General features: G+C 44.5%; 1 protein-coding gene across 2 annotated transcripts in view; it reads right to left on the bottom strand.

Moving 5' to 3' along the window:
* Tet3 (tet methylcytosine dioxygenase 3) overlaps positions 1-25,171 on the bottom strand; it is a 97,044-nt gene that overhangs the window by 33,864 nt on the left and 38,009 nt on the right. For both annotated transcript variants that reach the window (XM_047522493.1, XM_047522492.1), the window contains one exon: positions 11,126-13,337. In XM_047522493.1, coding sequence (XP_047378449.1) covers positions 11,126-13,337 — 2,212 coding nt within the window. The remainder of the gene's footprint in view (positions 1-11,125; positions 13,338-25,171) is intronic.

Below are 25,171 nucleotides of genomic sequence, written 5' to 3'. Positions count from 1 at the left end.
TAATAGCAAAATCTAGCCTTACCACCTTAACCTACTGATCAACTATTATCACTAACAGTGGAACAAGCATACTTCTGGATGTGATGTAATAAAACATAGCATCATCCATTTAAAAAACTTTTCCCACCAATCAAGTACTCAGATATAACTTTCAGCCCTAGGAAACACAGAAACAAGAATAAGTTAGGTAGCATCACAAATCCAGAAAGGTGATAGGACAATATAGAGGCCAGCTAGCCCTGTGCTCAATATACTCTGGATATGGATTTGCCTTCTCTTCCTGCAGTGCTCCTGCCAAACCACCACTATGGACTTACACAATGCCATGTGTATCTTGCACAGAAGCGCAACTAGGGCTCAAGTTACAGATAACGAAAGGTATCAATGGGCTTGTACACAGTTATGGTGCCAGAGAGGAGATGACACTTTGCAAAGTTGGGATAATGTTTTGTAAGTTTTGTTTGTTTGGTACTGAGGATTGAGCCCAGAGCAGTTCTATCACTGAGCTACATCCTCATCCCTCTTTATTTTAAGACAGGGTTTTGCTAAATTGTTGAGGCTGGCCTTGAACTTGTAATTCTCCTGCCTCAGGCTCCTTAGTCTCTGAGATTACATGTGTGAACCACTAAGCCTGGAGTGGGACAAGTTCTACATGATATACATGCTTGGAATTGCATATCAGTATGTGGTACTATTTTTCCCATAGAGAAATAAAGTTTATTAACTTTAGTGCTGTTTAATGCTATTAATCTTCAACTGAATAGGTGAATTTATTTACATTTAGTGTTATAACATATTTACTCTTTTGTCATTTTCTGTTTTCCAAGTTTATATGTTTCCTTATTTTCTTTCTTTCCTATTTCTGCCATAAGTATTGTATTTTCTACCCCTACCCCACCCCCAATTAGCACCTCCTTTGGTGACTTGGAAAATCTACAGTATATTTTTGGTAAAGCTAATGGGAAAGCTAATGTTTTTGGTAAAGCACCTTTGCAATTTCTCCCACCTTCTCCTTTACTTTGCCACCTGCTTTTGCTGGTATCCTCGTGAATGTTTACCCTTCTCTACTGTAAGATACTTAACATAAAAATAAATTTATTTCAAGCAAAGTAAAAACATCTTTTGTTTTAGAAAAATAATCATAGTTAGACTTTTCTTTTTGAAGACTTAATGTTCGCTGCCAGCCCCATTCATAACAAAACTTCAACATCCATTATTCATTTTGATGCATCTCCAGAAAACTTGAGTTCTTGCACATTTGGAAATGTTTTAATGAAGACTTTACAAATGTGAATGGCAATTTAACTGGGTATAGACTTCTTGGGTCAAACATTTTATGTCAACATTCTACTGAGGACTGCAATACAGGACTCGTACCTAGAATAAAGAAACCTTACCAACAGAGAAACAGGCAGGTCGACTCACACAGGAACTCTACAAAAGAGGGTGTATGAAAAACTGCTGAGTCTCATTAGTCAACAGGGAAATGTCAAAGTTACAAGAAGATACTACTGTACACTGACTAAAATGGCAGAAAGACTGAATGACAGTATTTGCTGGTGAGGATGTGCAGCAATGCTGGTGGGAGTTTAGATCATTACAAGAAAACTGATGGTACCTAATAAAGCTGAACACACACAATTTCAGTCCTAGGGACAAACATGGCCAATAGACATAAATGTACCCAGAGACAGGTATAAGAATGTTTCACATCAGCATGATTTGTAATAACCCCAAATTGGGAATGATCCAAAAGACCATCTATGATCCAGTAGATACACAGTGGAATATTCACAAACCAAAATTCTGTGCAACAATAAAACGAACAACATGTACTGCTACATACAACACAGATCAATCTCACAAACGTACTACTGAATGAAAACCGGAATAAAAGAGTATGTAGGAATGATTCCATACATATGAAGTTCAACAACAGACAAAATGATCAGTGTGGTTGGAAGTTAGAAAAGAGTAGTTGCCTTAGGAGAGGGGTCAGCACACAGTGTGAAGGTCCAGACAGTAAACATTCTAGGCTTTGCAGGGCATGCAGCCTCAGGGGTAATTACTTAACTTTGCTACTATAGTGCAAAAATAGCTTTATATGATACATAAACTAATGAGCATGGCAATGTTTCAATCAGACTTTATTTATGGACCCTGAAATTTGGATTTCATATAGTTTTTATGAGTCATGAAATAGTATGCTTCTTTTGGTTCTCTTTCAGCCATTTAAAAATATAAAAACCATTTCTACTCACAGATGTGGGCCAGATTTGTTCTGCAGGACACAGTTTGCCAGCCCATGCTGTAGGGGACGAGGTGGTAAGCGACTGGGCAAGGGGATGAGGGGCACTGTGGGGTGCTAGTCATGTTTTGTTCTGGTTACACAAGGGTCTAACTCCTATAAAACTGCACTAAGCTGTACTTTAAGATTTATATACTTTCATATATATATATATATATATATATATATATATATATATTTCAAATAAAAACAACTTTAAAAAAACTTTTTAAGAGTCAGGAAAAAACCTTGCTTTGAAAAACCAAGTGTATGTCACCAACTTGATGGTTAATTTGTAGGCATTTCTTTATCCCTGAAATTAAGTTCATCAGAATCATGATTTGCCTATTTTTGCTCATTTTTCCTGGAATCACTTATGATCATTTTTTTTCATAAAGCTTTTCTTCCTTTCAGAAGTCTTCTGCTGCCTTTGGATGCTCTTATCTTCCATTGGTTTGTTCCAGGGACATCACTGGGAACACCAACAAATGTTCCCAATGTTTCCTGTAGAATGCAGCCTCTCTTCTGAGTCTCTCATCTGCACTCTAATTATGTTCGTTCCTGTTTTTTCCCTGTCCTGCTCTTTCATACTTGTCCCTCATCCTCACTGATTTGCTTTTCCTGTAGCTTTGGTTCTGCTTTTTGCAGCTTCCAATGGAATCTTAAGTGCTTTGGAATGGTGCTCTCCTGAAACTTAATCCATAACTCTTGTCACTTTGTAACTTTAGTAGTATCTCACCTTTCATTTCTGATTTCACAGTGAACATTTCTTCAACTTCTCTTAAAGTATAAACCAGTTGAATGATTCTTATATTTTCTAGGGTAAACTTCCATCTTACACTTATATTAACCTCTTCTCTTTTCCCACAGAATTTGATGGGTACCATATTGGATTTTTGTTCATTAATCAATCTTTTCATAATGGAAGTCTATCTCGAAGGGCTTCTCATCTTCAACATGACTGACATTGTGCAATGGATAAGTCTTTGTTGTAGGGCTGCCTTGGGTGTGGTAAGAGGTTCAGCAGCATACCCAGCCTCTAATGCCAGCACTATTCACCTGTTGCAACAACCAAAAACATCCTCAAACAATTTGTTTGAGGCAATTATTAAAAGAAAAAAAAATTGCAAGTCACTGGTCTACTAGACTCATTTATCCAAAAATACAGTGGTAGACTCTTAATTCTGGTTACCTGGCCACTGCTCAAATTCTTCCCTTAGACATTAAGTTAGATAATTGGATACAGTAGAAGTTTTGACTGTTAGTTCAAAAGCTCAGCAGTCTGAGAGGAACTGGAGGAACTGTGGCTGGGTATGGACAGCTGCAACTGGGAAATTTCATCTCTGAGCATTCTGTTTGCTGGAGTCAATGTATGTGTTTGTATGTTGAGGGTTGGGTTATATACTCAGTCTTAATGCGGACAAATGCTCTGGGATTTTGGCTTATTCCCTCAAAAGGGCATGAGCTGGTCACTCTAATAAGACATCAAGTTAAAATAAAGCCTTATATTTGGCAGGATTTTTGTTTGGTGGTTCAGCAAATACTTTTTATCTGCACAATGGCCTTTGTTTGATGCTGCTGGCCTTCAGCTACAGAGTTGGCTCCTACTACATGGTTTCTCCTTTCTCCAGCCAACTGTCCTCACACCACACTTAACCCCACCAGAAGCTGGAGTAGAGGGACACAGTCACCTGCTTGCACCCCCAACTTTGCACAGAGCATGCCTTCTAGACAAGTGGTCTCCAATCCATTCTCTAAGATGTAGGGTTCCTCTGAGCCTCCGTGACGGTCTTTCCCAACACTGGGAACTGTATACCTTAGTATCCTTTATTTTAACTTGATCTTATACTGGCAGACAGCTCTTAGAATTCACTGTTTAAGACCATGGCTTTGGCCAAATTTCAGTTGATGAGACTTTCTCCTCTAATTTTGTTTCTTTTGGTTCTTTTCATCAGGTTCTAAGAATGGAGTACTTTGTTATTTTGCTGGTAAGTCCTTGTTCTTCCTTTTAGTCCCCAGTGCAATATTTCTTCCTTCTCCATAAAGGTAAAGTGAGAGAGCAGAGAAATGACTCAACTCTCTTAAAGAAAAATTTGCTTTATGTCTTACTTTGAGTAGTGAGACAAAAATTGAGTTTTCTTTCCTAAAATATTCAATAGAAAGCTCTGGGGGACAGTTCAGAAGAGTAAAATTCAATTTTTGAGAAAATGTTCATCATATGGCTCTAGGTGTTTTTCTTAACCCTACACACTTAATTTTACAATCATTAAAATAGAAAAATATGCTCTGTCCTGCACTAGGCTGGGGTGAGAATGAAATATATCTTTTCTGCTATCAGCAAGAGATTACTAAACATAAGAAATTACTCATGACTACATAACAGGAAAAGGGATTCTCTGATCTAAATGAAACTTCCACCTTTCCTTCCCTCTCTACTCAGAGACTAGGGCATCCACACTTTTCCCACGGGGAAAATCAAGGCCAGAAATGTACATGGGAGAAGAGTTAAGGTACTTCTTTTTTATGACACTGGTTCACAGAGACAATAAATGTACAGATATCTAAATCACAGAAGGGCTTTATTTGTACCTATCTTCTCTTTCCAAACAATCCTTCATAATGCCTCAGATTTCTAACGTAATCAGCTGACTTCAATCTGAACAGACTAAAGGTATACAGCTAATTAGATTCCACTTCGATGATGGTCAATAACTGACCACTAGCATGATGCCTGCTGACAGTCATAAGCACACAGCAGTGGATGGGTAGATGGTCAGAACCTACCTTGGATCAGGTGTGTTAGATAAATTTTCTTAACACTAAAATCTCAGGTCACCCTGCCTATGAGTTCACAGGCAGCATCCTGGGCTAAATGGTAAGAGATATAAACAACTTCATAATAATGGGTACGTTTGCTGACAAAAAGGATTAAAAAATGAGATGATGCCTAAACCTGATACTTTTGTAAAGCTGAAATTTAGAAACAGAATAAGGTTGACCAGGTAACCAAAAAAACATCTGGAATACTTGCCAAATGCTCAACACCAGCACAGATGCTTTAAAAATACAACACAGTTTCTGTTCCTAAGGAAACTGGAATTTAACTGCAAAGACTAAAGCACAAAGTGAGACAAAGAAGACAGCATTACAACTTGACTCTTCTTCAGCACTGATGCTGTTACCCGTTCTCAACCCAGAAACCATCTGTCGATTCTTCAACCTACCTTCTCCATTTCTTCCCACTGCTTGTCTACTTGTCCTTCAAAGTCTCCTGTTTGAGCCCCTCTCCTCTAAACTGTGGTCTCCTCCATTCTCAAACTACTTGGTCTACATATTTAGCCTAGTGAAAGGACCAGAACTGAAACTTAGACTCCCATCACTTTGCTGGAGAACCTCTAATTCACTGATCCAACAAGACTCCACAGGGACACCCCCCACAGAAGTCTCTAAGGCTGGAGGGCCAAACTCGCTCTCCTCCAGTGTTTGCAATCTCAGCAAATGACTCCACCATCATGCAATCGGTCAATCCAGGACTCCAGGAGGAGCCTGTGCCTGCTTCTTCTCTTTTATTTCTACACCCAACTGTTAATGAAGCAGTTAATTATTTTTCTTTTTGCTTCTCCTATCTTTTCCTCCTCCTCCTCACCATTACTCTCTTAGTTCAGGCACCTGTTATTTCTTGCCTGATGACACCTGAGCCTGCAAACTGGTTTCTCTGCCTTTGATATCATTCCTTCTTCCCCAGAAACTCTCTTCTCCAGCTACTCCCAGTTCTTCCTCTAACATACCAGCCACCCCAGAACCACTTGTGTTTCTCCATGTTCTGTGATCTCCACATCTTCACATGGTTCTTTCACGTCTTTCTTCTCCATAATCTTTACATCTCTTTGCCTGGCATATGTTACCTTCTTCCTGTTGACCAGTTAAACTTCTATTGATCCTTTAAAATTCAGACCTCACCTCCTCCAGGATGTTCTCTCTGAAACCCTCCTACCCACCGTTATATTGGTATCCAAATATTCTACCATCTTGAAAAATATTTCATATGAAGTTCCTCTTTACATCTATATGCAAGGGAGGGGGTAAGTTCTCAAAAATACTACAGAAAGTAGTCTTTAAATGACTGTAAACAGAGAGAACTTTGTGTCCCCCACTCAGGACTGTGGTCCTTATTTAGGTTAACTGGCAGACACATCAATCAGTCATGTCCAATGGACAACACCTCTCCCTTACCTGGACTTCCACCATGTTCCAGGCAAAGGGCATTTGTTTCATGTGGTCACTTTTTTAGGACAAGATAATCAACTGGTTAAAAATTCAGCACTTCTAACAGAGAAACGAGATGTATCCCATTTGTTTACAATAAAAATAAATTTAAAAAAAATTCAGCACTTCTAGGATGGCAGCCCCTAAAATCTATGTCTCCTAGCCTCCTGCTTTGGCTAGAAGTTTAGTCTCTACAGTTTCCTGTCAGCTGCTCCTCAGGGACATCAGGGCAACACTTAGAAGCTAACAGACTATTTCCTCATCTATAAAATGATGACTAGATCTCAAAGGATGCTTTTCCCACTAAAAAATCACTTGAACTCATTCTCTGCCCTAGTGGCTCCTCTGAGGAATTTCCCTATTACTGAGAATGGATATAATGCACAGAGGCCTGAATATCATCCTACCCCTGACGAGGGTGTTTATAGGATTGCCAGGGGATATGGAGCATCTGAACACATGCTTCAACATAATAGAACCATATCAACTATATCAACTCCCTGCATCCCCTGCAAAAAGGCAATACAGAGCTTCAACTTAAATATCCTCAAAACTGTAAATTCACACACCTTTTGGAGAAAGACATTTCCTCTCATATCTTCTAAATTTAGGTCTTTGAAGCTTCAAGGGTGCTTGAATCCTAGTATTTTGATGGATCCCATTCAAACCCTCGGAAACTTACAGTTTCATTAAAGGGTAAAACAATGCTCTTGATGCTCAGGGTTTCAGTTACCTGGTGATGCCCATGTTGGCCAAGATTGTATATTTGGCAAGACTTACCAAGACACCTGAATAACAGGTTTCCTTTGCCAAGCTACAGGGACTAGTTTTGCTTTTATAAAGTAGTTCCCACAGTCTATCAACAATTGTTTATTATGAGTGCTTAATGGAGCCTTTACATTTCACTGTCACATCCACAGCAAATTCTTCCTTAATGGCACCTGCCATGTGTATCTCTCTGCCTCCCATGTGTGAGGGGATGAGTTTGGGAGATACGAGACAGTCCCCATGTCTCATTAATCCTAGAGTGAGCACCCTTTTCTCTAAACCCTGTCCCGAGCCTGAATTCACAAAGGCAGAGTCCTTCCCACCAGCTGATGAAGCACCCGTGCAGATGCAGGGTCCCAGACACCCCCGGAGTCCAGGATGGCTTTCCCTAACAAACTCCCAGTCCCTACAAAAATTGTTTCAGGGAAAAATCCCTTCTTCTGTGCCCTCTTCATTCTGCCACTGTTGGTACACTTAGAGCTTATTTCTCAACTAACCAACTTCGAAGACATATTCGTCAGGAGTCCCACTGCTGGGCTCAAATCTCACTTCTACCTTTCTATGACCTTGAAAAACCATTTAATCCGACTTTTGTTTCTTTGCTGTTAAAATGGAGCCACCAACAGTCCTCACCTCATACAAATGTTACAAGGATTAAATGAGGTGGTGACTGTAAAGCGCTTGGCACAGTGCCTAGATCAGAGCAAGCGTTTCATAAATACCGGCACTATTGTCCTCAACAGTCACCTAACCTGTCTTCTGCCACAGGGTTACCACCCTCTGCCAACCCATCTTCTGTGCTACTGCTAGGGTACACTTTTAAAAAATCTCTTGATTATAAAATACATATTTTGTCATAGAAAAAAATTCCAGAAAACATGAGGAAAATGTAACCTGTAGTCTGACTATAGCAACTTGACAAAGTTCTTGTTAGTCTTTTTTTTTTTTTAACTAGATGAGATTACCATTTATATACTTTCTTTTTGGGGGGAGGAGGGTTACCAGGAATTGACCCCAGGGGCACTTAACCACTAAGCCACATCCCCAACCCTTTTTTTATACTTTATTTAGAGTGAGGGTCTTGCTAAGTTGCTTAGGGCCTCACTAAATTGCCGAGGCTGGCTATCCTCTTGCCTCAGTCTCCCACGACACTGGGATTAAAAGCATGCACCACTGTGCCCAGCTATATACTATTAATTTTCTGTTTTCACCCAAGCACTTTCAACATTTAACAACACGAGGTAGGTTTGGTTATACTTCTTTGTTTAGAAACAGCTGACATACAACCTGCAGCAGGGAGGGAGTGGCAGTGATGGGACTCCGCTCCCCTTGCCTCTTGCCCACTGCTGATGCCCGCCACCTGTCTGCTAAGGCAGTAGCTGCCACTTTTCCTCTGCTGGAGTTCTTGGATGCTGACTGTCTACTGCTTGCATTTTTGCTCAGAGGCTTTGAGCTGGAACACATCCCCCAGGAGCTCCTCAGGTCCCAGGAACACAGGAGAAAGCCAAGGTTTCAGGTCTAGCCCTGCACTAGTGGGCTTCCACCCTGCACCTGTGCTTCCTGCTGCCCCAACTCTGTGCTCATGCATTTCTGTGTCTGGAGAGGCTACCTCCTCACTTCTTATCATTCATGTTCTCTACAGTTTTAAAAAACTCAGCTTGGAAGAAGTTTCCTAAATAAAACATTTATTCTCCTTGATGAGGACCAAACCTGGTCTTCCATATACTCTTATAACACAGCTACTTCCATGCACGCATGGCTGTGGCAGAGTGCAGGGGCAGACCCTGTGGAATAAGCTGCTGGGTATTTTATCATATATTCTGTCTCCTCAAGCAAGCCACAAAGTCCTTTCTTACTGAGCCACTTCTCTTCGTTTTTATTCATATTGGTTAAGGATACAGGGTTAGATGATCAATAAATGACTGATGCATAAAGGAACAACCAACCTGATTCTTCCTTTACAATGCATGTGTTTTTACTTATTTTTCTTGCTGATTGGACTTGACAGGCATGAGACCAGCTGGTGCTCCTCTAGGCCTCAAGACGACCCAGATGTGGTTTTAAGTGTTTGCACAGATGAGCTAACCCAACCCTCAGTCTGGTGAGTAGGCGCTATTATCATTTTCATTGTACACTGAGGAAACAGATACTGAGAGGTTGGGGGAAATACCCAAGCTCTCCCTCCTAGTAAGAACAGGAGTCGAAATTTAAATAAAAAACTAGTTTGACCAAACCTAATACTCATACAATTGAATGCAACAATTAAAACATTAAGAATCAACTATGCCCTAAGCACTAGGTTAGGATGTTTCTGACCTTGGAGGGGGAGAAACACCTAACATAGCACTAAACTCAGGTAGGTGGGACAGATGTGTACAAACACAGAAAAAGCAAGAGGAGGGGGCCCAATTCCTGTCATTAGAATTAGACTCCCCCAAATACTGGGAGATAAGGTGGCCCTCGAGACCATATCAACACTAGTCATGCCTAAGGAGTGGGGTTAGCAGAATGGGATGCCAGAACATGTCTGTGCATACTCAGCAGGACCATGCACATCTGCTCACTCCAACAGAAGCCAACATTCTTTGCACCGCAAGAGAATCCTTGTCACTGGCCCCTGGTGTCTAGACAGGAGTCTGGGGTAGCTGGTGTGGAAGGACAGTCAGCTCCTTCTCATGGGCTATGACACAGCTTCCCAACATATCACACAATTTTGTTGCTATTTATGTATTTTGACAAGTCAAGAGAACAGGACTGCCCTTTCCTAATACCCATTTGTGTACCAAAAAGTCACAGTAATTCCACATGCTTATCTCCAGTATTAGTGCTTTTCTGTCAACACCTGAAATGCACGTGTCTTTGACAGAATGCTCCATCAACAGCAGAGCTTGGAGCCCAGAGTGAGCCTGCAGTGTACAACCCCACCAGTGGCCACTGCTAAACAAAGGCCCCAAGTCTTTTTATCCCACAAAGCAAGGCCTACAGGTTAACCCCTCAGTGCTCTGACCCACAGCACAGCTGCATGCACTACACCACAGGTACCTCTGTTAAACCCCCAACTCATCCTCTGGCCTCTCAAGTGGTCTCTCAACCACTTCAGACCCACCCATACAAACAGAACTCTTAACACCAGCACCACAGTGGAGAACAGAGTTGGCCTCATCACCTCCTCCTCTTAAGAGGTCCTAGGATTCCTTGGTCTGTTCCCTCTGCAGGCCTTTGTCCTTCCTTACAGGAACCCCACCAATCTTTCCTCTTCATAAGCCAGAACAGTTTTTTAAAGCACAAGCTGGCAGGGCATTAGTTGTTTTCGAACCCTTAGGAGCTCACCTAGTCCAACTGCTGACCTTGGCTTCCTGGGCCCTGCTCCATCTGGCCCCTGCCCACCCCTCAAATCACCTTTTCTCCCTTCTCTTTTCTCTTGCCAGACCAAAAACAGTCCAAACAAGTTCCACCCGCCCATAGCCCAAGCTGCTCCCTCTTCCTAGAAGGTCTTCTTTCCACCTGATGGCCCTGAGGAGCTCGCACAGAAGCCACCTCCCACAGGAAGTCCTCCAGGTGCCTTCAGCTCATCTGTACCACACGGCACCCGTCCCACCCCTACTAACATGGCATACACCTCACAGCATCATAATCGGTTTCTGGCAATCTTTTTAATTCACCTGTGAGCTCACTTCTGTGTTCCTAGGACTCAATGCGATGCCTGGCACACGTTGTGTTTGCCAAATGAAAAGACAGATCCTAGAGATTCAAATCCACCAGGCCATGGCCCTTTGCCCTTCTCTGACACCTGAATGGACTTACCGACACAATCGCAGGTAGGGAACTCAGCCTGGGCCCTCTTGGCAGGTGTGTCCAGCAGACTCTTGGTAGGTGTGTCCAGGTACTTAAGAGGTGACTCCAAGAAGCCACTGAGGGTGGGTGTGAGTGGGTTCTCAGCCTTGGTTGGTGTGGCCTCCTGGCCTCCCTCCTCAGAATGGAAGCAGGTGGTTGAGAGCACAGTCACAGCCCCTGAAGACTCAATCTTGATTTGCTTGGGGGAGCGGGTAGCAAAAGGGCTCTCAGGGGCTGGGAGACATGCTGGCTGGTTCTCAGGGTCCTGAATGGGCACAGAAGGGGGGCCAGGAAGCCCAAAGCTATCCCCGAATTCAGCCTCAAACTGCCGGATAAGCTCTTCCAACTTGTCATCAGCAGGGGGAAGGGGGCCAGTGGAGCCTGGCTGCAGGGTTGCCATAGGGCTGGGGGACCTCATTTCCTGAGTAGGGGGCAGCAGGCTGTCCCCGGAGGGACTAGGTGCAAATAGCGCAAGAGAAGGTTCTGGGGGCAAGGAAACAGCAGAGCCCTCTGAGGCAGGGAGAGTGGTTGGGAGAGGAGCAGGGAGAGGGAGAGAGGCAGAGATGGGGGCAGGGAGAGAGACAGAGGCAGGGGAAGGGGCAGGGGCAGGTGGATGTGCCTGCACTTCCTCAGAGGCTGGGGACCTCAGCCCTTCCAGGACAATCTGCCGAAGAGGCAGGAAGAGGGGCTGGGCTTCCCGTAGCCTGGACTTCTTGATCTGAATGGGCTTTCGGACACTGGGCTTAATTCCCGGGGTAGCTTTATCTACTCCCACAAGACCTCCAGCTGGTGTGGGGGGCTTCTTCTTCTTCTCCTTGGGTGGTTTGTCGGGAGGCCGTGGGGCAGGTGAGCTTGGTGGGGCCCACCAGCCAGGAGTAGGAGGCTCTGAGGGAGGGGGGAAGGAGGCATCGTGGGCCTGTTCTAGAAAGAGACTGCGCTTATGGTGGAGGTGCTGCTGTAGGGCAGTCTGGGCCTTCTGGTGGGTGCTGGGTTCTGAGGATGGCGGGGGAGCCTCCCTCTGGAGAACAGGTGATGGAGATGGGGCCGGGGAGGAAGAGGGTGCCTCAACCTTGACCTTGGGCTTGGTGGGTAGGGCCTCAGGTCGCTTGAATACTGACTGGATGTAATCACTGGCACTGCCCAACAACTGTTCCAGTTCAGCCATGGGGTCAGGGCTTGGACGGGGCACAGGCCAGGAGTTCCGGGGCGTGGCAGGTGGGGTGTCGGTGCCCCAGGCTTCAGGAAACTCAGTTCTAGGAGTTGCTGAAGGGAAGGCAGGACTATCAGGAGCAAAAGATGGATGCTCCTCAGGGGAAACCACAGGCCATGAGGGGGCCCGGAGGTAGGACTGGGGAGACCTGAAAGGGGCTGGAGGGGACAAGGCCTCAGGGAGAGGGCAAGAAGCCTGGGAGGTGGAGTGAGAAGGCTGGGGGAGGGCGGAGGAGAGTTGTGTGAGGGCCTCGATGGCGATGGCGGTCTGCAGACTGATGTTTTTTTCCTTGGCGATGTTCAGGGCACTCTGGGACAGGGGCAGGCCCTCCAGGGGAGGTATTTGGGGGACCTCAGAGCTAAGGAGTGGCCTGGTGCTTGGGGCTGGGAGGCTAGCCTCACCAGGAGGCAGAGTCCCTGGGAGCCTGGGCCGCTCCTGCCCTCCTTCCATGACCACAGACTTGATCTTCCCCTCCAGCCACTCGAGGTAGTCAGGGCACTCTGGGCCATCGCAGTTGCAGTTGGGTGGTTTCATGCCATGCCGTGCTAGGGCCAGGGCAGTCTGCAGCGTATCAAGGTCTTCACTGCCAGCAGAGCAGCCCTCAGACCCTGGCCGGGGGGCCCTGCTATTGTTCCCAGCCTCGCGACTCATCTCACGGTTGAAGGTTTCATAGAGCCGGGTGCTAAGGGCCCCATAAGAGGACACAGCTTCGGCCACAGCCGAAAAGGCCACCAGATCGTGGGCATCTTCCAGGCGAGCAGTGTGAGCTGGGCCTGGGGCAGCGTCCCAGTCGGGCTTCTGGTCTACCCGCCAAGGACCCGCAGTCCCCAGCAGACTGGGTCCAGGGGGCTCTCTAGCACCATTGACCGGCGCCCCTGAGGTACTTAGCTGCCGTGAGTCCCCATGGTACACTGGCCCTGAGTCCATCTGACCTGGAACAGGTCCATCAACTGGGCTGAGCTCTGAGCCTGTCTGGAGAGAGAGAGGGGAAAGCAAAAAAGGAAAAAGATGAACCACACTATTTGAAAGGCATCACACTCTTCACACAACTCCAAACCCTGCTTTTCTTACAAATACTTGTAAGATACTTCCTGATACTTCACAAGCCTCTGTCTTCCCATGTTTCTGTTCCTTAGCTAGCTTCACAAGCAGCAATAGAAAGATTCTTCCCCTGAATGCTGAGGATTAAACCCAGGGGTGCTTTACCACTGGAACACATCCCCAGCCTTTTCATTTTTGAGACAGGGCCTCACTGTCGCATGAGGCCAGACTCAAACTTAGAATCCTCCTGCCTCAGTCTCCTAAGTGGCTGAGATTACAGGCATGCACCACCACACCCTGCAAAAAGGAGGTCCTAACAGAGTCCTCAGTGTTGGCTCAGGTTCTGTGAGAGCCTCGGACGAATCACACTGACAGGCTCCCCGAAACCAAGGGCACCAAGAAAAGTCTAACTCACAATCACCAAAGTCATACCAGGACCATGTTTATTTTATTTTATTTTATTTCCAAGAGGTAAAGAAAGTTAGCCAAGCCCAGCACACTAACTGTGTACTCTAAGTGGAAGCATGTACATGTGGGGGTCAGGGGGGAAAAGCACTTTCACAAACTCAGCCTGGACTAGCAGTCAGCCATAGCTTCTTCGCAGAAAGGAATCCATGGTTCCTTTCTCTCTCTCCTCTACTGACCTCACTTAAGCCTAGGTTGAGCTGTCAGACAGCTAGTGACAGACCACATTCCCACACATAGCCCCAGGCTGGAGGGAAACACTGATGATCCTACACAGTGCGTGTTTAGTGCCGGGCCAAGTTAGTCATGCCAATGACAAGCAAGTTGTTGCTTAGGGAAAAAAAAAACCTCAGGCCACTTCTCAAGTCCAGGAACTACCATTATATACCTGATGTCTACAGAAGCACAAAAGGGAAAGCATGAGAGAAAGGGGACTAGGAGGACCCAACAAGGCCAACACTAATAAAAGACATGGAATTGAGTCTGCAAAACTCATCCCTCAGGAAAGAAGAGTTCTTCTTTACTATCAAATGCCAAGAAAGAATACTCAAGGAGTGACAGATTTTGAAAGTCACAGTGGATGCTACAAGCAGTACACAAGGGTATATACAAGGTCTGAAGGCATCTCCTTACGGATCACTTAATTACAACAGGAACTTTGTAGAGAAGAAATCTGGCGGATACCACCTTAACCAAATGATCAAAGTTATTACCACCAATATTGAGACAAATCAACATCATGGGCCTCTGCCTGTGATACACTGAGGATTACACCACTCACACAGAACTCTGCCAAAATGTAGAACCTGAATTTATTCTTGAGGAAATGTCAGTAAACCAAAATTGCAGGGTGTTCTACAAAATACCCGAAATGTTCTCTTTAAATATTTCAATCAAGAAACAATCTCTTCCAATTTATCTGGACAAAATGCAGGCTCACAGGTTAGATCTCAGACTGAGGAAAACCAGCAATAAAGTATACTGTTAGAACAATTCATGAAATTTGAATGTGGACATGGACAAGATAATACTGAGTCCACTTAATTTTCTTGCCGTGGAACATTAGGCTATAATTATATAAGATAATGTCCTTGTTAGGACACATGCACTGAAGTAATGGGGTAAAGGGACAGTAATGGGGTAAAGGGACAGTAATTCCAATTAATTGCAAATGATTAAAAAAAAACTGCATGTATATATAAAAACACATATTACATACAGAGAAAACAATAAGGCACATGAGGCAAAACGTAGACACTCGGGGTATACAAGAGACCCAGGCACTATTCTTACAAACTTTTTTTTGTTTGCAATATCAGAGAATGTGGCCTATTGGAGAAGTCTAAGTTACAACCCCAACCCTTTGTTTGAGACAGGGTCTTATTAAGTTGCCTGGATTGGCCTCAAATTTGAGATCCTTCTGCCTCAGTCTCCCTGCTGCTGCAATTATAGGCATGTACCAATGTGTCCAGCCTCTTCCAACTTTTCTGTAAGTTTTAAACTTTCATTAAAATAAAAAGCTAAAAAAGAAATCAGTTCCTTGGTAAAAACACAAAGTGCTTTAAACAGATGGCTAAAATAATGCTAGCTCTAGCACTCAGACGGGGCCATCACAGGCTCCTAAGTGGTGGTAGGAACTAGGATTTGGGATTAGACTTGTTCAAGGTGAGGCCCCAGCCTTCAGTTTCTGCCTCATCCTCATCACTGCTCCTGGTCTGGCCACAAGGGATCCTTAGACTTCTCCAATAGGCCACATTCTCTGATGCCAACAAGCTTTGCACATAGAGTTACCAGTCCTCAGCATCTAAAAGGGTCACTCTGGCTTATCTTTCAAGCACCAGCTCAGGGTCACCTCCTCTCCTACCCAGTTGGCAGAGTTATCTGTGGTTCCTTCTCCTGGGATCTCATGGCACCTTGAACACTATGGCTTCTTCCCCGGATTCCCATGGCACCTCTGTTAGCATTATCATGTGCACTCACTATTACATGTTCAAGCAGCAGCCTGCCCTACCAGCCAATGTCCAAATCTTAATGACTTCTGCACCTCCTGTCCACAGCTGGTACAGTAGCATAATCCCAGGAGATTAAGAGGCATCACATCCCCTGTGGAATAGCCCAACAACTCTCTAACCCGAGAGGAAGACCATCTTTCAGAGGAAAAGCCCAGGAGTGTGCCGGATGACCCAGCACTCCCTTCCTCCTTATAAGCCTATATGAACGTGAACTGACAAAAGCTACAAAGTCTGAAGCAATAAAAATCAACATGCTTAAATATAAAAGACAGAGGGAACATGCATAACCATAAAGAAACATGAAGGGCTGGGGATATAGCTCAGCTGGTAAAGTGCTTGCCTTGCAAGCGCAAGGTGCTGGGTTCAATCCCCAGGCCCTGAGTTCAATCCCGAGTACCACAAAAAAAAAAAAAAAAAAAAAAAAAAAAAAAGAAAGAAATGAAATGGGCATGGTGGTTCAAGCCTGTAAACCCAGCAGCTTGGGAGGCAGAGGCAGGAGGATCCCAAGTTCAAAGCCAGCCTCAGCAAGACTGATAAAAAGTTAAAAAAGGCTGGGGATGTGGCTCAGTGATTAAGCACCCCTCGGTTCAATTCCCAGTAAAAAAAAAAAAAAAAAAAGTCAAAAACATGAGTGTAGCATTGATTTACAAAAACAGTCAGGAAGACTCATGCTGTATGAGGTAACGCTTCCCCTTAATGGGCACAACAACTACAAGGGATTTAAAAAATTATTCTGGGTGTGTGAATAAGAACAAGGAAGGGCTATATTAGTTTTGTGCCTTAGAATTCCCTGGGAAGTAAAATGCTTTTTGTCCCCAAAAAGAGAAGGAAGGGAAAAGTAGATAAGGATATGAGGGGAAGGAAATGAAGCTAGCACGTGTAAGGAGATCTTAAGAAACCCTAAATCCTAGTTTCTCAGCCAAGGGAGCCCAGTGATATATTTTTCAACACCTGCCAGTGATCCTGGAGCAGGGGAGGACACCAGCAGGCACAGAGGGCAAACACCATTCCCAACCTCCAGTCCCATTCCAGTCCTACCCCCGTAGGATTCTTGAATGCATTCACAGAGGAACCACAGGAGCCAGGTTCCACAAAAGACCATCAACCCGTCCACATCCAACCACTCTAACTCCTCTCTGTTACATGGTCAGTGGACCAGCAGATGAGGAGATCCCATGGCCGCCCAGTCACAAATCTGAAAGCTATGGGCCAAATCTGCTATCGATCTGTTGGAGCTGGCCTACACAGTGTTCATGTTTGTGTTTGTTTTGACAGCATTCAAAAATCAAACTGCACGTGACACCTGGATTTCCTTGATGGTCTGCACTTCTACCTGGTCAATGTGTCTACAACAGGGGTGGCTGCTGAATCTCAGAATGTAAGTGCTCCAGCTCACACTCAGTTCCACCACTCCACACTGCCTAGAAACCAAGGTCAGGGGTCAGGGATTACTTACTAATTGCCCGAATTAATTATCACTTCATTCACTCATGTTACCTGCCAAGTCCTTGAAGGCTTTTGAATGTGCAACTCAGTCTGTAGATGTTCAAATTTCACAAGGTCTGCTGCGACTCCTTTGAGGCTGGCTATAGAGGACTGTAGCTGTAAGGGCTGGCACCCCACTGTAAGACAACCAGGCTCCAAGAGCCAAGTGGCATGTCAACTGGTGGGGGACGAATCTCTAGTGGTCCACCACAGGGCTCTGTTCTCAGAACTGTCCTGTTCAACCCATTTACCAATAAATGATAGCGAGGGGACACTTATCAAACAGGCAGATGTTGAAAATTGGAGGGATAAAGCTATGCTGAATGACAGTACCAGGAGCCAAAAAGTCAACAGGCCAGAGAGAAAAATCTAACAGGGTAAAGCAGGATCCCATACTCACACTCCAAACCACATCACCACATCTACTTAGATTAAAAATGGGGGAAGCAATGGCAGCAGTAGCCACACACTGGGAGGGAGAAAAGACTGAAGGTTAACTGGAGGTACATTCACTATGACGTGATGTGGCAGCTTCAAAGGGCCTTATGACCCACAGTTTTTTCAAACTTTGTGATTACAATCCAGAGTAAGAAATACACATTTTACACTGGTATTATGTACTTATAAACAACGTTTTTACAAAACACTACTTCCCTTTACTGGATGAATTAATCTTTCTTCTTCCCTTCCTTTCTTAATGTAGACGGAATTTTTAAAGTATTTTTAGTTGTAGATGGACACAACACATTTTATTCATTTATTTTTAAGTGGTGCTGAGGATCAAACCCAGTGCCTCACACATGCTAGGCAAGTGCTCTACTGAATCACAACTCCAGCTCAGACTGAAGTCTTTTAAGTCTACTTCATAGTCTACTAAAGGGTCCCAGACACAGCTATCTAAACAGGACCTGCAGAACAGGCAGAGATAGTTCCTTTGTTCCTCTTTGGGGCCACATCCTCTGAGGACATAGAGAAGAGTGAGTAGCTCAAAAATATAAGCGGGTACCCCATAAATATATACAACTACAGTCTGTCAATAAAAACACACTTCATAATATAAATAAGTCCTGTTTGGTCCTGAAAAGATAAAAACTTAAGAAGGTCTTTAAACATCTGTCGCTTGGGAAAAGAATTAAGAATTTTGAGTTGGCCCTAAGGGTAAAGCTATAAACAGAACCTAGGGTCCTTTTAGGGGAGAATTTTCCTAATACAGCAATGAACCCAGTCACCCAAACAGCCAGGGGGTAATGAGTTCTTATCAATGGAGACATAGACGAGGAAACCAAGACTTGTTTGTTGATTACTGGTAGAGACAGTAATCTTGGAGGATGGAGGCCAGTTTAAGCCCTTTCAAAGTTCCAGCTCAACATTCCCCAACTCTAAATCCTCCATTCTTTCCCCCCCTCAATTCTTACACCCCTCTGGGCTCCAGCAAACACCAACTGTGAGGAAGCCTAAATGTCTGCTTCTCACCTCAAGTGCCCTCCAGTCAGCTCCAACCCCTGGAATGTGCTCCACACTGAGAGTCAGCTTGTCTAAAATGGAACTAAAGTCTCCTTCTCAATCTCCAGTAACTCCTTTCCCATTTTCACACTTCAGGTTCCCAGTCCAAACGTTACCCATGTCCCTCCAATGTGCCCACGTATCAGATCCAAACAACTCTGTATTTGTACTGTCTCTCTATTCTAACAACTCCCAGTCTAGGTCTTTTTGTGTGCATGCACTTTTTTAGTGTTCCTAAGCAACAGGGGCCTTTTCAAGCAATTCTATACACCCTTAGTCCTCTCCCCCACCATACACACACACACTTTTTTCTCCACCCTGAAATTTATTGCTGAACATAGTTCACTCTCCCTTGGGATTCCCAAAGTCCATAAATCTCATACTTCACTCTGCTTCAAGCTTCAGATTTTAATGCGTGCACATTAAGGACTTAGGATGTGTGTGTGTCTGACTATATTTCTCAAAGATGGCCACAACAATCCCTCCATCCCATAAGATCTTTTGGCTTTGTAGTCCCATGAACAGGTGGGGTCTATTCCCTTCTCTTCAATCTGGGTGGGCTTGTGACAATGACACAAGTGACACTTTCAAAGTGACACCTTTATGACCTTCAAAGATAGATCAAGAAGACAACACAGCTTCTGTATGGGTCTCTTGGGACACTCACTCCTGGAGCTCAGTTACTATGATGTGAGGAAGCTCAGGCCCATGGGAGCCCACAGGTAGGAGCCAGTATTTCCAGCTAAGGGCCTGGCCAACCTGTTGTTAACCACCAAATGTGGGTGAAGGAACTCTTTGAGGACTGACTAACCTGGAATTCTCAAGCCTTCCCTAAGATCCTAAACATCAAAGGACAGAGACAAGCTACCCCATGCTGAATCATTTCTGATTTCTTAATACAGAATTCAAGAGCACAAGAAAATGACTGCTGTTCTACGCCACTAAGTTTTGGGTCGTTTGTTACCCAACAACAGTCAGACAGTAGATCTCAAGAACCTTGAGAAGATAAAGATGAAAGGTGAGAAACAGGTCTATAAAATAATGCCCGGAAGCACATCAGTGCTATGAAAGCAGGGCACACCTAGGCCTGTAGGGTTAAGGTCAGATCTCTCCAGGCAGAAACACATGTGGGTATATGGGTGTCCAGAAAGGATTCATCTCAAAATCCCTTTGGGATGAGGCTGGAAAGATGGGCAGGTATTTTAAAAGAGTGGCAGGAGGAAGAATTCCTAAAGGAAGGATGAGCATATGCAAAGGCACACAATCATGATGAGGTTGCAGGCTTGAGGATGGGAAAGTTGCTCTGTGTGTGTGTGTGTGTGTGTGTGTGTGTGTGTGTGTGTGTGTGTGAGAGTGTGGCTAGTAACTGAACCCAGGGCCTTGTGCATGCTTGGCAAGCACTCTACCATGAAGCTGTATACCCACCTGTTTTTAATTTGATACAGGGTCTCACTAATTTGCTGAGGCTGGCCTAGAACTTTCATTCCTTCTGCCTCAAACTCTCTAGTCACTGGAATCACAGGCCACTACATCCAGCAGTTGTATGTATCTTGATCCTAAAGGAGGAAGAAAGTGCATGGGCTACCTGAGTAGATTTATACTCTGGGACATTCAGGTGTCCCCACAGAGCACAGGCTACAGGATTCAAGGCAGGTGACCCAAAGACCAGGCTAATGGCACTGCTCAGATCCACAACAGTGAGGTCCAGAACTGAGGCACCAGCTGAGATAGGGATGAAACATGGTCATGGAGCGAGACAAAAACAGAATCGACTCCCTCCTACAAAGTCTTCCTTGACCCACCACAGGGTCTGTTCCAGACTGGAGTCACCATACACAGCTTGTTCTGTTGGGGATCTTTTCATAAAAGCATATGACCAACTATACCCTGAGCTCCTCTGGGACAAGTCTTCCATCACACCTTTGGAATCTAGAAGAAAGTTCCTAGGGTGTGTTCTAAAAGTTCTGCCCCCTCTGCCTCCTGAAGGACCTGGCTGGTACACAGTTTGTCACCTGTGTGCTTTCAGAGGAAGATACGTGAACGCTCCAGGCAGAGTCGGTGATCTCTCCTCAATGACAGCACTGTCACAACTCATGCATGGTAGAAATCAGCAAAGGCTGCTGAATGCCATTAGAAATGCCTTGGCCACAAAGGACCCAGGAACCCAGCAAAGGACCTCAGAATGACCTGGTACCCCCATGTACCCTCCAGAGAGGCCCACCAATAGCACCAGTGTTGCCCCCTTCCAGGTACAGAACCCTGCCCAGCCCTATTAGGGCCTTCCCACTCAAGCCCTATTAGGTTCCTTGCCTCCCACTATCACGTAAATGGCTCCAGTCCACCCTAGGCAAGGCTTTCCCCATCTTGGGGGCTCCTTGAGGGCTGCTCCCTCATCCAGGGGCAGCAGGGATTTATTACAAGATGCAGGGTGGTAAACATTACTCAGGCAGAGCCGAAAATGTTGGTACACACCTGTAATCTGAGTAACTCAGGAGACTAGGGCAGGAGGATTGTGAGCTCAAGACCGGCCTAAGCAACTTAGTGAAACCCTGTCTCAAAATAAAGAACAAGGGGCTGGGGTTGTGGCTCAGTGGTAGAGCACTCACCTAGCATGCGTGAGGCCCTGGGTTCGATCCTCAACACCATATAAAAATAAAGGTACTGTATCCGCCTACAACTAAAACATATGGGGGTGTGTGTGTGTGTGTGTGTGTGTGTATTAAAAATTAATTAAAAAACAAAAAGAACTGCGGACAAAGTTAAAGTATCCCTGGGTTCAATCCCTAGTACTGGCAGGGAGGGGGACTACAACAAAAAAATTACTTGGAGAAAACATCCTTTTTAGATCCGAGAGCTAAGCTCACTTTCTTCTTCCTGACAGCTAATGTGTATGCACTGCACTGTCACCTGCAGTCACAGATCTCACCTGCAGAAGACCCGCCTCTTCCCCCAGGGGTCCAGGAATCTCTGCTGGGATCCAAATCTGCAGCCTGCCTGGTTAGGACTCCAGAGGCCCTGCCTGTCTCCACCTCTACAGCAAACTCCCTTCTTGGGCTCCCAAATCCCCAGGTATCTGCAGGTATTCAACAGCAGCAGCCTACCCCCCACCCCACACTCGGGGCTCTGGAACTCCCAAATGCCAGGTGAGGCTGGAAAAGAATAAACTCCACTCAAATACCAATGTGGTCACCAACACAGAGAGGTACAGAAATAACATCAGTTTCCTAAGTCCTTTCTGTCTCTCAGAGAATCAACACACTGAAACCAGATCAGCAATTCTCTACTAAAGGGAAATGGAAGGGTGAGGGAAGATGAAGACATTATCCAGAAAGAGCAAAGTCCTCAATGGCTACATCTCTTAGGGCCTCTAAGAAAGGAGAAGCTGGAAGATACGCACAGAGGGCCAACCTGACCGCCAGCAGTGAAACACCGTGTTAGAAAACCGTGTACAAGGTGTTTTCAGCCAGAGTGAACACGTCTGCAGTTGGCCTCCACAAGATTCTTCCACAGTGGACTCTTATGGGACTCCAAGGCAGTGGGGGGCTGCTTCCCTGCCAGCGGGCTAGTGAATCCCACCCCGGGCTTTCCCATCCACACACACCACCGCTCTGCGCCTCTGTTCTGTCAGCAGCTGTTTGAGGGCTTGACCCTTCCAGCCCTACCCTTTCCCTCAGTCCCTGAGCTCAGCATCCACCTCCAAACAAGGCCAAATCTTTCCCCCCCTCCCAAACGGATGGCCCATTCTCTCCAACAGTACATGGCACGCTGTCTAGAGTTGATCAATTATTCATCTCTTAAGAGGGTCCTGCTCTCCCGGGACTTACTGATGACACCAATCTGAGTGGAGAGACTTTTAGGGGACCCCTGCAGAGGATGTGCTTATCTGCCTGCTTTTGCAGGAGTGTGCACATGGACACTGGCTAGCCCAGCTGCATGTGTGGACCCTCCACATCAGAACTGGCCCTCTGGACTGGGGATACAGCTCAGTTGGTAGAGTGCTTGCCTTGCATGCACAAGGCCCTGGGTTCAATCCCCAGAACCACAAAAAGAAAAAAAAAAGCCACCTGGCCCTCTGCAGACAGCAAACCCAAGAGGGTTATCGACAACTTCTTAAAGCTGTCAAATGTCGGCAGAGGTGCTCTTGTGTGAGGTGGGGGGAAGAAGTGGTTCTCATGGTTACTATGTACATGTCAGTAAAAACATTCTAAAACCTAATGTTTTCTGTACTACAAAATGGATGGATACAGATCTTTCAGCGGCTGGGGTAATGCTCAGGAAAAAGCTGAAATGGGCCTAACTCCCTGAGGTCATCACATCTGGCAAAAGCAGAGCTATGACTGTTCATGCCCTCTGACCTAATAATAATTAATGTGGCTTTGAGGAAGAAAGGAAAAGCAGCAGCACCAGGAAAAGTCTCCACGGCGCTGATGGAACACCCTTACAACAGGCTGAGCATCTTGCTAATCATTCCACACTTATTTCATTTAATCATCACAAACCCCCAAAAGTAGGGACCACAGAAAAGGACACTGAACACAGAGAGGTTAAGTAACATTCTCAAGATCACAAAGCAATCCAGAAGAGGCTATTTTAAACTCATATAAAATAAATGTAAAAAATAGGTGAAATAGAAGAAATTAAAGTTACGTGTGCCAAAGATATTCCCTGAAGCATTAACAGTGTAGAACTACAAATAATCTGAGTATCTAAACAGGGAAGGTTTTTAAATAACATATTTCTTCTGTATGAAAAGAAAATAGGGGATAAACGTGAAAAATACTTAGCTTCATTAATATCAAAGAAATACAAAGAACACAGTGAGATTCCATTTGATACCATCATATTGGACTCAAGAGGAACAACATTTAGTTGGTTGAATCTTGTCCTCCTGCCACTTGCCAGCTGTGTGACTTTTAGCAAATTAATCTGTCTCCCTTTCCTCATCTGTAAATCAGGAACTAATAACAATACCTATCTCAAAGCTGTTACAATGATTAAACAAATTAACTATACAAAGAACACTCAAAACAGCACCGATACCTGGTAAGCACCACAAGAGGGGATTTTAAATCAATACCAAGTGCCTATAGTTTAGTATTAACTTTTCCTTATACACCACTGGCAAGAAGGCAAAACAGGACAAACATTCTGGAAAGGTTTATGGCACTACATTTAATGTTGACCCTGCATATTCCACTCCTAGAGAAACTTGGTACATCAGAAGGTAAGTACACAAAAGTTCACAGTAGCATTAGTCAAACACCTAAGCGTGAAAGTATTCTCAGTGCCCATCAACCACAGAATGGACAATAGAATATTACTGAGCAGTGAGAATGAATGAACTACAGGACCATGAATGAATCTCAGAAAACAGCTGGGGGGGAAAAAAAAGCAAGCTTTGAAAGACTACCTATACTCTGTTGATGGTAAACACCTCTAATAAGCAAAGTTAAAATGTGTAAAAATATAAACACATAAAATGAAAAATTTTAAAGGAAAGAAAAACATAAAATTCAAGGTAATGGTCACCTCTGGAATGAAGAAGGGTGATGGACTGATAGAATCACCAGGGTAGGGTCAGTGATGCCATTGATGTTCTAGTTCAAGTGGGTAGAGAGTTCATATGTATCTTTTATCATTATGCTTAACACTAGCTTAATATGCTTACATACATACGTGAAAAATCATGACATCTCATCAGTAAACTCACAATTATTTAAAATAGGAACATGACATAAGGAAATGTGTTAAATGAAGAAAGGACAAGAATGTACTTCTTACAAGGATACTTTGAGGGTTCTTTTGCTGGAGAAGTGAATACTATTTTAAATAGAAAAACAAAAACCAGGAATCAAAATACTGCCTAATTTAACAATTACATTCCATGCACACATAAAACACCAAGAAGAAATACATGGCACCGTGAAGACTGCTTACTTCTGAGTGGTACAGAGTGGGTATATTTTCTGTCGATAGTCTCCAAATTTTATTATTCTTCAATTTTATTTAAGGGGAAAGGTTTTAGAGTGCCTACAACACAATCGAAAGTTTGAGCAAACCTTTCGTACCTGTTAATCTCTGGGACAGGAATTTGTGGGGTTTTTTTTTTTGTTGTTGTTGTTGTTCCTGTACTATTTCTGTTGCTAGAAAGCTGTTCACTGTGCACAGAGATCACACACGCAAAGTAAGAAAATTGAGGAAAATGCCTAAAAGATGAAGGATACTCTGGAAGGGGAAGATTCAGTCTGGTTAAGGCTGGGTGCTAGGCTTGGAACTGCCCACCCATTAAGAATCTCTGCA

This window comes from Sciurus carolinensis, chromosome 13 (assembly GCF_902686445.1).
Source record: "Sciurus carolinensis chromosome 13, mSciCar1.2, whole genome shotgun sequence".
In the NCBI taxonomy this organism is placed as follows: Eukaryota; Metazoa; Chordata; class Mammalia; order Rodentia; family Sciuridae; genus Sciurus; species Sciurus carolinensis.
The sequence above is the reverse complement of the archived record's forward strand: the minus strand, read 5'-3'. Positions and strand labels throughout refer to the sequence as shown.